General features: G+C 40.0%; 1 protein-coding gene across 1 annotated transcript in view; it reads right to left on the bottom strand.

Annotated features, from left to right (window-relative positions):
- The window catches only part of ENPEP (glutamyl aminopeptidase), a gene marked incomplete at its 5' end in the record, with an annotated part of 34,118 nt that extends 32,557 nt beyond the window's left edge, over positions 1-1,561 (bottom strand). The window contains one exon of the mRNA XM_080626130.1: positions 948-1,561. Within this exon, the coding sequence (XP_080482256.1) occupies positions 948-1,561 (614 nt within the window). The remainder of the gene's footprint in view (positions 1-947) is intronic.
- Between the last annotated feature and the right edge of the window lie 12,113 nt (positions 1,562-13,674).

Below are 13,674 nucleotides of genomic sequence, written 5' to 3'. Positions count from 1 at the left end.
TCTCTGCTTCTTGGATTTTCTGCTTCTGGTGCCTGTCACTGCTGCTACTCCTGGCATTGCCTGCCAGCAGCTGAGTTGGAGCTGATGAGACTCTCACTCATGACAACATTATCCCGGGGGGGGCAAACAAGTGAAAACACACCAGTGTTTGTCTCCATGTTCTGCTACAGGGCCTTGGAAAAATCTATCCAAGTTTATCTTCTAGACATAAAGGCTGTAATGAGTTACTTCAGAAATGTAAATATTGGAAAAAAAATGAAAGTTCTCTCTATATGTTAACTGCAAAGATGCCTCTGAGCAGTGCGCAGTGGCTTTTTCAAGCTTCCACCTGAAAATAGTGAAAACGTGGGAAGTGGAATGGGTTAAGTGAACTGGCAGAGGCTTTGTAATCTTTCAATAGCTATTGATACGTTAAAAAGGAAGAGCTGGAGCACAAGAAAAATCCAAGTCAAAGATAACCTTAATCATTTGGACTTTCCTACCCATAATTTGAAGCAGCTGCAGAGGGGAGAGGGAAGTCCTCAGGCTTACAACATCAAGGAGGCATGATGTCAGGAAAACTATCACAAGAACATTTTACACTAAACCTGTTACGTTGGGGAGTGACAGAAGACAGCTGTATGCTCTTTATAAAAACAGGCCTCAATCCCTCCAGCTCTTTGAGAGAACCATTTGTAAAGCTCAAAGGCAACCTGGGACCAGTAGAGTCTGAAAAAGTTTTTCAGAATAATAATAACAAACCCCTCATCTCTCCAGCCCACACTCAGTTGTCAGCAGCCAAAGAGTTTTGAATACAGCATCTTCCTTTGGGGAATGAGAAAACTAAAGAACAGCCCAGAAATGTCAGCAAATTGGTGAGAGACAAGACTGAGAAGCTGAAATAGGAATAGAGCATGCCTGAAGAAGTAGAGAAGAAAGTGTAATAAATAAAAGAAAAACTGCTTTACTTGATAAGTCCGTTCTCAGTGTAGGTGGTCCTATAAAACCCAACCAGGGAACCATTCAGCCAGCCTTGAAACTTCAGGGTGAGTATGTAGGGATCACTTTCATCAGTGACAGAGAGCTCTGTTCCTGCCTTCATCACTATGTATTCTTGTGGCTCATAACCAAAGCAGTCATTCACAGCAATCTGCTGTCCTGAAGATTTCTGGAGTGTCGGCATTTCTGTAATCTTGGTCTCTCGCAGGTGGAGCCACAGGTAGCTGGTAGATTTTTCCAAAGCAATAGAAATACTGACTGTCCCAGTGTAAGTGTCTGTCTCCATTTCAGGCTTCACTTCCAGATCGTAGTGGATAGGCTTGACATAAGTGGGCAGTCTAAAATTGGTCCAGTCTCCAGTCTCATCATTTCTAGAAGGACAGGGACTCAAGTCCACTGAGGGAGGAGGGTTTGTTGGCTGATCTGTTTCCCCTGAATGTTGCTGAGATTTAGGTCTGCTCAATCCCACGCCAAGCCCCACGGCAAGACCTACAATGACCACGACACCACAGATGATAGCCACATGCTTTGTCTTCATGCAGTACCTCTTGGACTTCTCATCCTCAAAATCCATGCCTTCCATCTCTGGTCCTGGGTCTGTCCTCAGAGGAAAACATTAACTGTAAAAAATCTTATTAGTCACTTCAGCACTTGCATTCAGTAAACTCAGCAGACTTGGTTTGTATTTTAATAGTGTAGCTATAGCTGTTCTCTGCCCATCTCCCCCACCTCGCTTTCCATGAGACACTCAATTAATTAATGACAACATGCATTTGGAGGAAATGTGAATGATCAAAAGGAGTGCAGCTGGGCTGGGAGATGGAGGGACCCAACACAGAAGAACATTGTTCCTGCCGTGTTCCCCTTATAAGCAGTGCAACCCCACCCCCAGCCCCTCCTGCTCTGGCCTGAGTTAAATATAAAACAGTGCTATGTTAATCAGCAGTCAGGAGATGATTAGATGCCAAAGCTCTGTCAGCAGCTTTCAGGAAAGGTTTGCAGATAGAGGTGTAAGTGCTCCAAACCCTCAACCTTTGCCACTATCTCTTCCTTTTTTTCCCCTGCTGCATATTGTTTGGGTTTTCAAGGTTTCGGTTTTTTTTGCTTTTTCCTCTTACTAGTGAAGATTTTCTTGAACTTCCACCCTATAGTTTGGGAAATGACATCTCTGAAGGCTCAAAAATCCAGCAAAAAATCACATACATCTTTCAAAGCCTTTTCAAATGTTTCCCCTCTTTTCTAGGCTCATTTACCTTTACCGAGTAATTCGAGGCAGTCACAGCCTGAAGAATGCACAGAGGAACAATAAATTTTGATCACTGACTTCAAACTTTAAAATATGTTAAATTCCTCTTCCCCTCTCATAGGGCCAGTTTTCAGGAGATTGCTCATAACACACGTGCAATCTGGTAGCCTGGGATTGCATTGCTTTGTTGGTCTGCACAATTACAGAGCAGACTGAACTCTTGCTGTGAGGGACACTTCTAAATATGCAGTTATGTGATTTATATACTAAAGATCTAATTTAGTATTTGCTGCATGTCATCACAATGTGGCGCTCCCTCAAAACAAATTAATTGAATAAAGCCTGATTCTGCTTAGTGGAACTTATTGTAAGTAAGGTCTTGCTAAGCCTGGAAGCAAGATGTTGTTAATGCGGTATGAAACTGAGTAAAGCAGTAGTCATTACCTTATTTGAAACTGAACTAAAGGAAAACTGTGTAGACTGGAAACCTCAGTCCCTTGATCTCTTAACCCTTTCTCTCCATTTATGGAGCCCATTTGAGTAGATTTTTAATCAGGCATATCAGTTTGGCTTCATGCCTCCTGTTTTAGTTTATTAGGAGACAGATTAACATCACTCTTCACATCAGTTACAAATTCTGACTACTGCCTCTTTTTCTTTTGAGATGGATGAAGTTTCACCTGGATGGGTTGACTTAAGCCCTAGCATCAGTCAACATGTGCTCTGAGGGAGATGCATTGAGCCAGGGAAGGAGCTTTTCCAGGATAGACTTATCCAGTCTGTTTAGAAATGGATCTGCTCACAAATTTTATAAGTCTCCCTCTGAAATGTCACCAGCCATGGGGAACTTTAGCCACTCAGTCAGCATCAGCACTCTTATAGCACGCTACTATTTGGATAGTATTTTGTTTTAAAGGCAAGATTTTCCAACAGGAACTGAGAAAATAAAAGGTCTTTTTCTTGCAGAGCATCAAGTCTTATGCAGATATTTTCAAAAGTGAAAAAACAATGAAAAAAAACCCCATCAAGCAGAAAGCAAAAAATCTGTTTCACATTATGCCTGTTTTTATTGTTTCTCATTTCTTTGCTATGATCAAAACTAGATATGACATGGGAAACCAGTGCCCTTTAATGGATTGGGTAAGAATTTAACTTCTAGCAACAGAGCCAGCATTGAAGATCATGGTTTTAACATTTAAAACTATTTCAGCTTTCCGCTTGTTCTGATTGGACAGTGCATGGAAAATAGCATGAATAGATTTGAAATAGGACATTTTAAACCAGAGCAGACCATAAGTGACAAGATAGTGAGTGTGTCTTAATTTCAGGCATGTTTTCTACATCTGTCCCATTTTCATTCTCAGCCATAAGATTTTCTGCTACATTTTTCATCTGAAAACTAAAAATGCTGTTTGAGCTTATGGACTGCAGAGCAGGTTGTTTAATGTGATTATGATGAGACTTGCAGATTTCCTCACTGGTAACAAGTACCTCCTTCAGGAAGAGCTAGAAATGATGAGCTGGTCCTAACCAGCAAAAATATATGTGTTTCTTATCCTAAGCTTTAAAACAACACTAGCAGTAAAAACCATTACAAGCTAATGAGAAGTGACAAACAAATTAGCTGAACAAGTAGCAGAGATAATAATCTCCAATAGGTTTCTTCTGCCAGTCAAGAGCAGAAGTGCAGTTATGCACAAGCTCTAGCATTGATCTTCTCTTTATAAGGTTCAAGCCTAGTTGAAGCCAAAAATAGGTATATTTCTGGTAGTGGTAGTTATGAGCAAAGTTATCCCTCCCATATCAGAAATATGCTTTGTTCCTAGCTGATATCACTGGGGTCAGATAGCAGTGCTAAGAAGCTGCCTAGCTGCACTGACCTAATATACATGTTCAAGGATAAGACAGGGCTCAAACTGTTAATTCCTCTACACAGCAGCAATAAAGGAGGGCAGAGCTCCCAAAGACAATGCCAATGCTTTCCCTGCTCAGCTGTCTCCAGGTAGACAGGGGCAAAGAACAAGATCTGCCTTCTCAGAGAAGATAGATACTTTGTCTACCCTCTCACCTCATAGGCATAAGATAATGAATCCTCATATGGGAAGTGGAAGAAAGCTCACACCAAGCTGCTCCAGCCTAAACCGCAAGTACGACTGCAGGCAAGAGTTAGCCAAACTTGGTCAAGTTTAAATTGCTTTAGTTTAATTTCTGGAAAAATGAAAACAGATTATAACAATCTTATCAGTCACTTGGGCAATGCTAACATCTGCTATCGTTTGTTTGGTGTTGATTTGTAATTGAAGCAATTTCATCTGAAGTTGGGTTTAGTTCTCAGTCTGCACCAGAATTATCACACTAGCTTTTTTAGGTAGTCCATTTAGCTACCTAAAATGGATGTGGGTATGAAGTCACCCTGCTCTGTCATGAAATTGCTGGTGGGGACATGTACATGCCCCTAGGAGAAACGTCCAGCGATCTTTTCAGACAACTACCAGGAATATAAATGAATTTTAATTTCTAGGCCCAACTTGACAGCCATTCATTTTCAATACAATATCCAATTTTAAGTTTGGAAAATGGAATTAAATTTTTACAAGTGACAGCCAGGATCAGCACTAGCAGAGGCCTGCTGTAAGCATTCAGGAAAAAGTCACATAGTCTTAGGAAATCCTTAATTGAAGATGACAATGAGAAAAAGAGCTGCTCTGGAAAGCATCAAAGATGTGGAAATGGATGAAGTATATTAAAAAAGAAAAAAAAAAATTCTCCACTGCAACTCACAAATGAAACTCCAAGTTCCATCCTTGAAATAACCTGAAACACTTACTGAACCTATGCCAAGGAAGTCTTTGGATCCCTGTTTAAAGGGACATTAAGGCAACATAAGGGCAGCAAGAGTCTAAGGACCTCTGATTTTCTTCTGTTCCCTAAGCTGCTCCTGCTACAAGATTTAGCAATAATAAATGGAGCCTCTCTGCCTCCATCAGGAGGAATTTGGCTCTCTTTATGCTAAACACTCCTGATTAGATTTGTCATTGCAAAAAGAGAAGGCATGAAACAATCTGCTGTAGTGACTGCTTTCTGGCAGAGCTGCACTTCACTTCTCCCTGTGGCCTTCCAGCAAAAAAAAATATTAAAATGTTTAGGACATTAATTTGAGAAATGTGAAGCTGGTTGAGCTCTTCCCCCAGATCACAAATGAACTGTGTCAGAAATAATTCCCTTGTCCACCGTTTTCCTATACGTGTTATGACTGATTGTGTCTCCATCTTTGGCTTTGAACACCCTCTAGCAATAATTAACCCCCTAGAATTTGCAAGTCTTAGTAATTACTAGCTTGCAGTGGTCCTTGTTCCACTCACAATCTTTTTTATGACAGTTTTGAACTACAAACCAAGTCCTTTTGGGTTTGTGTTACGTGGAGGTACGAATGTTTCAAAGTGATTTGAGAATGACAGTCAGGATTTCTTCAGTCATAACTGGTTCCCCAGTTAGATCTTTGAAATCTGGCCCAGCTGTGTGGTACTGTTGGCTGCAGTGCCTTAAGAGGACTGTGTTATTTCCTGCTGCAGACTGAAGAGCTCCATATATAACATGCTGGATGGAAGTGCAGTGCAGTCCCACCACCTAATTTGAGTTCTGCAGTATTTCCCAGCAGGTCAGTGTTAGATATTTTATCTCTAGGGTCAAGGCTGAAGGGAGTTACCTCAAAGCCCCTTCACAAGGAACTATGGGAGTTACCTTTAGTAGAGACTTTGTTTCCTTCCTTTCCTTTTTTCCTGTTACAAATTCCAGAACATAGATTCTTTGCCTTGAAATGTGAATGTCATCTTATACTATTTGTGTAAACAAAGCAATTCAAACTGTATTCGTTTGCTTTGCTATATCATGTCATGTCATATATCATATCATGTCACATCATCATTTAATCTTCCATTTCATTGCTACCAAGATGTGCTTGATTTTAATCATTAATCTCTAATTAATAAATTTTTAATCATTAATCTCTAATACAAAACCAGAATAGTCTGGATCCTGGGAATACATTTCCAACTTTCCAATTCTGACATATTTTATTGTTTTTACATCTTAGTACCTTCTTTCTTGTCAACACTGGTCATTAAAATAATTACAGTTTATTGCTCTGCACTTCAAAGAGCAGAGCTTCCAATGTGAAATTTCCTTCTTGTCTTTAAAAACATGCCTGAGGAGGGTTCTACTGTATGAACAAAATACAATTTAACTTATACGGACATTTTCTCAAATTCAGTCAACATACATTTTACTTATCAACTTCCTAAGCAAAAGTGAGCAGAGCAACAAGCTTTTACAAGGAAACCTCTAGATATGCTGGGCTACCAGCAGGCCCACAGGAAAACAAATACTGCAGTTTATAAATTCAGTGGGAAATTCTTTGATGAGCTCTTGGGGGCATTTTATCCTCTTAAAATGAAAAACTTACTTTCCACTCTCTTCACTTTTTTTTTGAGAGTGAGGGACGATAGCCTAGAAAGCCTCCTCTCTCCACTTGCCATCCAACAACCTTTCATCTGTCTAAGTTGCAGTTCCCTGAGGTGTCACCTCTGCCCTTGAACACTGTTGTGTCATTTGGTGCAGTTATATTAATCCGTTTCTATGTCTAGATAGCAGGGCATAAGAAGAAAAGGATTTTGATGGAGAAGTGTAAAATTTCCTTCTTACCTTGACTGGCCCCAACCTGAAACTGTTAACCTTCAGGGCAGGCTTATTTGTACTGCTTTTCCCTTCAGAAGCAGGGGTAAGTTCACGGAATGAATAAATGAAAACAAAGCATTGGTCAGCCCAGTAATGATGTCTGCTCAGTGTACAGCGACAGTACTAAATCCAAGTATGAACCTAGCTTCATTGAGCATTACTCTGGAAAACAATATTTTCAGTTGAAGGCATGCTTTCACTTACAGTAAATTGTTGGTTTCTCATTTTACTGAAAAAATCTATAGTGGGAATAAAAGAAGGCATTAAACTAACTGACACAACAAACAGAATGGAAGGATCAATTGTCCTTTTAATCACTAACAGAGATTGAGACCCTGAATCTTGCTCTATTACAATGGTGTGCACTGAGAGCAATACCGTAACAGTCAATAGCAAAGTGCTTGAGAATCTGAAAAAAGAGTGATAAGATATGATAACAGTGCAAAAATAATGAGTAGCTTAGATTAAGCTATTTACCTATGCCATAATATAATACTAAGGAAACTCATAGAGCTTTAAGAGGTAGTAAATTTGACCCAGGCTAGAGGAAAGCCTTTCAAGTTTCTCTCACACATATTTCTTTCATAGCGGCATCCATAGTGAGTGGCCATAGATGCTGTTCATGAAGCATCTAATGCAAGCCACTGAGAAGCAGAGCAGTGGACTGAGGCTTCTGCCCTGTTCTGCTATGTAAATTCATGTAGTCCTTTGCTACTTAAGATGCCTCAGAAATTATGCCAAGTCACACAAAAATAATTGCTTGCATGATTTCCAGCACTAAAGAAGTTAATAATTTAATTTCATAAATGAAACCAAGTTAATGGAAGAGGAGATGACACAGTTAAGCATTAAGCATTTTTGCCCAGTTGGAGATGTAATCTCAGGGGAATTGTCTGTCAACATGTATTTAGGTTACTTCCAAGCCTGCTACCTGTTCCATTTTCTTGGCCAGGGTGATGAAGCTGATAAAACAGTTGCAGTGGCAAAAAAATGTTTCATTTACTATTATGTAAAAAAAAGGAAAAAATCATTTTTTTCCCTTTGTAAACAGGATTGTAGTTATATTAAGGCATTTGAGAATTAATCAAGAGATTGGGGGATGAAAGAAAGTTGACAATTATAGATCTAGCTTCCTCCCTTCTGCCCCACCCCTTCCCCCAGAAGGAAAAAAGTTTGAGTACTGCTGGATTACAGGATAAGCTACAGAATGGGATATTGTGCAGCCAGATATTTCCTGTAGAGCCTTTTTTCCCTTCTAGCTTTAATTCACTTTTTTCTTTTCCTCAAACCTCAATGATAAACTTTAGCAGGAATCTTTCTTTACTAAAAGGAACTTCCTTCCGATAACTTCTGGTAATAGAAGCCATGAAAATACCAACAAACCTAATAAAAGGAAATGGACATAAAAGACAACTTTTCAGCCTCTGTCCTAATTCTTTTAGAAAAACGTACAACTACTTCTATATGCTGTTTTCAGGCTATTTCTGGTTCCTTCTGAAGTCGGTAATAATGTTTCCATTCACTTAAGAGAGATCAAGAAGTAGGGAAGAGAAGTGCAGGCCTACATTTATTGCTATATCTGAGGGGAGCATTTAGACATAGGGTATCTGATGCTTCTTCCTCACAGAACTTTTTTTTTATTTATATACTTACATTCAAGAGCAGTCTAATGCTTTTAGATGGAGTAGAGACTTTGTCCTTGCCCAGAGAGTACATCTACTGGCATGAGACATGAGAAAAAAGTAGGGCACTAAAAAGTGGAGAGGGAGAATGAAATGAAGTCATAGGACGAGTATATCGGCATAGCCATGTAGGCAAATAGGTATGTACTATTCATCTTGACTTTTTGTAATCCAACATACGCAATTCATATTTCATGTAATTCACATTACATGGTAGTCTTTCATTCTATTGGCTTGATTCTCATGATGATACAGGACTTTATTTAAAGTTCTTCAAATTAAATAGCTCCATTAAGATATCTACTCAGTAGAGAAGAATACTTACTGGACTCTAGGACAAAGCAATTGCCAGCTGAATTATCAGAACTCATATCTATGGTGCAATCAACGGTGTTCTTCAATGCTTGTGTGTCAGTCTAAAGATTAAAAAGTCAAAGGACAAACTGTTCAGCATAGTTTTACGATGATCATACCTTATTTTGCCAAGAAAAGGAGGTTGTTTCTGAAGCATATTCTTAGGGTAACAAATGAAGCAAGGTGCAATCTACTTAACTCCTCACACCTTAAAGTTCCACATGATTTTTATAATGGAAATAACATTTTCTTTCTTTGAGAAAGATACACTACTACAACAATACACAGCAACAAAAAAGCTCTCTCAGAGACAGAACTTTAATAATTTTCTTATTTTTTTGTAAAAATCTGTGCACCAAGTTAACAATGACATAAGGGCTTGTTTGTACAAGAGCTGAGTCTGTCTATCCCAGCTGGAGGGTCAGCCTGTTTTTTTCACAAAAGCTATGTCCCTTCCATGTTGTTTGGTCTGTAATACCTCTATTATTGACAGAGATGTTAGAATTTTCAGTCTGTCCATACTATCTGCTAATCAAGTCGCTGGGGAAAAATGGGAAAAGACACTAAAGCTAATCACAAGTTACAGAGAGGCTTAAACAATACTGTCTTTGTAGTTAACTACGAAGTTGTTAATGTAAAAGGATACCTATTTCCATCCCTCAGTCCTTCCTTATTACTATTCTAATTGTCCATTGTCCCATACCAGGACAGATACCTGAATTGCTGATATTTGGGGATATTTTGCTTAGATTACAAAGGAATGCTTCTGACTGTGTAACATTTAAGAGTGCTGTTTTAACAATAGTAGGTAAAAACCCTGAAATGTTCCAGATAGAGAAATAGAAAGGCTCTTTCTGCTTTGCCTTCGGTTTTCTTAATTCTTATTTTCCTCTAAGTGGTAGCTGCACATTTAGCGACACAGGAAAAGCAGAGTTCATACCCTTGCCTTCAGGCAGACTCACTACAGTTTAACATGCTGCACAAGCTGTTTCTTATTGTCCTGTTGCAATATTTTGGCACACACTCGACTGAGACTCCCAGCTCCACATGAAGCAATTGAACAAGTGGCCCAGTTTTTCAAGTGCTTCCTAGTGAACGTAACCATCCAATCTAATGCTTAATCTTCAGAATAATGAAATAAATTAAAAAAAGGAATTGCCAAAATTGTAATCTATTTTGATATTTTTGCGAAGGAAAAAGCAAAAAAGAAGATATGTAGGAAACAAAAGTCAACACCTGTTTTCCAAGGTTATCCTGAAAGCTTATATGTATTATGTGCTGCAGCTCTGTGTTCCTGGAATCCTATCAAAACCAGTGTTATACCCTTGGCTATATGTAGATTTGCAGACAGATATACTGCCTCATTTTAACAAAAAGATGAGTTCTGGTTATGCTTGTGTGATCATTTGGATTATTGCCATTGCCACATTGAGCTGCGTGTCTGTGCTCACGTTGTGCCAGCCCTTCCCTGCAGTACAGGAAGACTTAGGACTTTTTGTCTCTGGAAATATACTGAAAAACTCCTACAGACAGGGAAGTTGATACATTGCTTTAGGTCACACACGTGACCAGTAGCAGTGTCCAAGTGAATTCTCTATATGGCCTCTTAGCGCCTTTTACCTGATGACTCAGCGCAGGACTCAGATGAGGACTCTGCTGTCTGGCTCTGTCAGGAAAAAAATCCAGCACTAATCCCACAGCCTCATCCAGGACAGAAGACCCAGCGTAGTAAGGATTAGAGTGATCCTCCTGAGTGGTGCTGACCCCATATTCAGCCTGAATCACAGCCACTATTAGTAGCCAAGTGTAATACCGTGTCCCAACAAGGAATACTGTCTGTCCATACTGTCTGCTTACCAAGTCGTTGGCAACTAGTTCAGTTCAGACAGACCATCATTTCTACAGCCTCTGGTTAATTTCTGCAACCCTAAGTACCGTGTCACCTCAAAGCCTTTGTATTCCTCCTTGGGGGTCAGTAAAGACCCTCACCCATTAATGCCTTTTGAAGAGGGAAAATTCTAGAATTCAGTTCCTCAGGTGTTTTCCAGCATACATTCACAGATTTAGGAGTGTCAGAAATTGTAACAAAGCAAAGAAAGTGCTTTTATGCAGCAAAATCACTAAAGCCGCCTCCCCCCCTGGGAACAACATGAACTAGTCTCTTAAATACAGTTCCAAATCCCTTGATCTGCTAGGATTTACAGCCTCACCTGGAAAGCAAGTGGTGAAGCCAGGCAATGACCAGTGGAGCGGAGGGAATGGCGTTAACTGCTCTGAACAAAAGAGCTGGGAAGAAAGTGGTCAAAGGAGGTGGTGACTGAAGGAATTTGCTTTCTGAGGTGATGACTGGCTGAGATTTCTGTATATCTGCTGTAGAGGATGATTATATGTAAAAATATATTTCCCTGGATGCGCAGTTAATGAGGCAACCCAGTTGGTTTTGGTTGGTTTATTTTTGGCACTTGTGTGACTCAATGACAGATGTGTGGCACTTCAGATTCAATTCTCTTGTGCTAACATTATATTCACAGGCTCTTATGTTCACCTCCCATAAACATAAGAACAGCCAAGACCAGACCGGTGTTTATGCCTGTTCCCAAAGCTGTGTGATTATTTCTATACTTCAGATAACCAAGTTACAAAAGTTATGAGCTAAGTGACCCAGCAGAGATGGAAATGTGGCTCTGAGGGATTTTTGTATCAGTTTATGATTTACTTTCCTGTTCCAGCAAGTGGAAACCCATGCTGTTTTCCTGAGCTGTGTATCTTGAAAAGGTACTTTTGCTACTCTCATGAGGACAGACTTCCATTATCTCACCCTGTGGCAACTTCATTGCTCATTTATAAATAGGAACAGATGTTTCACTCACATACCAATGAAGAACAGGTGTGGAGAATAACATTATTTCCTCCCGATTTAGTATTGTTTCTCTTTCTTCACACTAGTTTCTCTGTGAAGATAATCCACTCCTGTTGGCCAGCCACTCAGGCTGGAGTGGAAGAGCCAGGTTGTGCTCCCTCCTATGCATGCTGCCCTGAAAACATCTGGATTTAACATTCCTTTTCTCTTCAATACCCAGAAGTACAAAACAGATTACTTTCTGTGGCTGTATGAAGGTGGCAGTGAGGGAACCTGAATCATATTTATTCAAGTTTGCCTGGTTATGCAAATGGTGTGAAGGTACTGTCCTGTTTTGGACTCCTGCTGATAGATTTGCAGTATTTTGAGCTTAGGTAGCCACAGCTGTTGGCTCTAAGAACAGCATGTTGCTTAAATGGAAACCAGGTATTCATTTTCAGAGGAATTCCTGTTCTATAGTAGTGCAATTAGTCTCCTAGTTTAACAGGTTAATAGTTTACTCAGGATTCACCAGTATGTTTTGAAACGCTAGAAATGGTTCTATCTTACTGCATGCAATTGGACTTTATTCTTTCATCAGGAGTGGCTTTAACAGTTGCAAATTACACAGAAATAGCCTTAGTGTCCTCACATATAGAAAGTGGAGCAAGTGTAAAACATAAACTGATATGAATGTTTATTACCACAGAAAGAACTTCAGCTAAATAACCTCAAAGTTGTATGATAAAGGTCCTGTGTTTCAAATGCTGTTTTGTTCGGGAGATTACCCTCATGTGATGGTTAACTCCCATGTTTTAGCCACATAGAAGCATAGAATCATAGAATAATTAGGGTTGGAAAGGACCTTAAGATCATCTAGTTCCAACCCCCGTGCCATGGGCAGGGACACCTCACACTAAACCATGCCACCCAAGGCCTCATCCAACCTGGCCTTGAACACTGCCAGGGATGGAGCATTCACAACCTCCCTGGGCAACCCATTCCAGTGCCTCACCACCCTCTCAGTAAAGAATTTCTTCCTTATATCCAATCTAAACTTCCCCTGTTTAAGTTTTAACCTGTTACCCCTTGTCCTGTCACTACAGTCCCTGATGAATAGTCCTTCCCCAGCATCCTTGTAGGCCCCCTTCAGATACTGGAAGGCTGCTATGAGGTCTCCACGCAGCCTTCTCTTCTCCAGGCTGAACAGCCCCAACTTTCTCAGCCTGTCTTCTTACAGGAGGTGCTCCAGTCCCCTGATCATCCTCGTGGCCCTCCTCTGGACTTGTTCCAACAGTTCCATGTCCTTTTTATGTTGAGGACACCAGGACTGTACACAATACTCCAAGTGAGGTCTCATGAGAGCAGAGGGGCATCCTTCAGTGATAGCTTTTGCCAGAAAGAAACCAACAGGCTAAAAGGACAGGCTCTTTCTGCATCTATGTGATGTCCTTCTATTCATGTAAACAGCAGAATAATGTTTCCCTGCCATGTCATTCTGAAGTTAGATGTTTAATATTGCTAATGCTTAAGGTGCACTTGGTCACTCCAGTTCTGAAATGTGCTTTCTTTGAACTGTGCTACTATCATTTTTACAACTTAAATGTTTTTAGAGCCAGACTTCAACATTTCGTTACAATATAACTTGAACTGCACCGTTGCTTGAGCCCAATAGATGTAAGTTACTTCTCTGGAATGAAAAAGGAACCTACTCCATTAAAATGCTCAAAGTCCTAACGTTCACTGGATTCATTTGCAAGGCAATACACAGGCACCTGGAAGTTTACATGTTCAGATCCTTCATGCTAATTCTGGTGCCATCCAAGAGAAATGCTGTATTT

Source organism: Psittacula echo, assembly GCF_963264785.1.
Source record: "Psittacula echo genome assembly, chromosome: 1".
In the NCBI taxonomy this organism is placed as follows: Eukaryota; Metazoa; Chordata; class Aves; order Psittaciformes; family Psittacidae; genus Psittacula; species Psittacula echo.
This window is presented reverse-complemented; position numbering and strand designations above follow the sequence as displayed.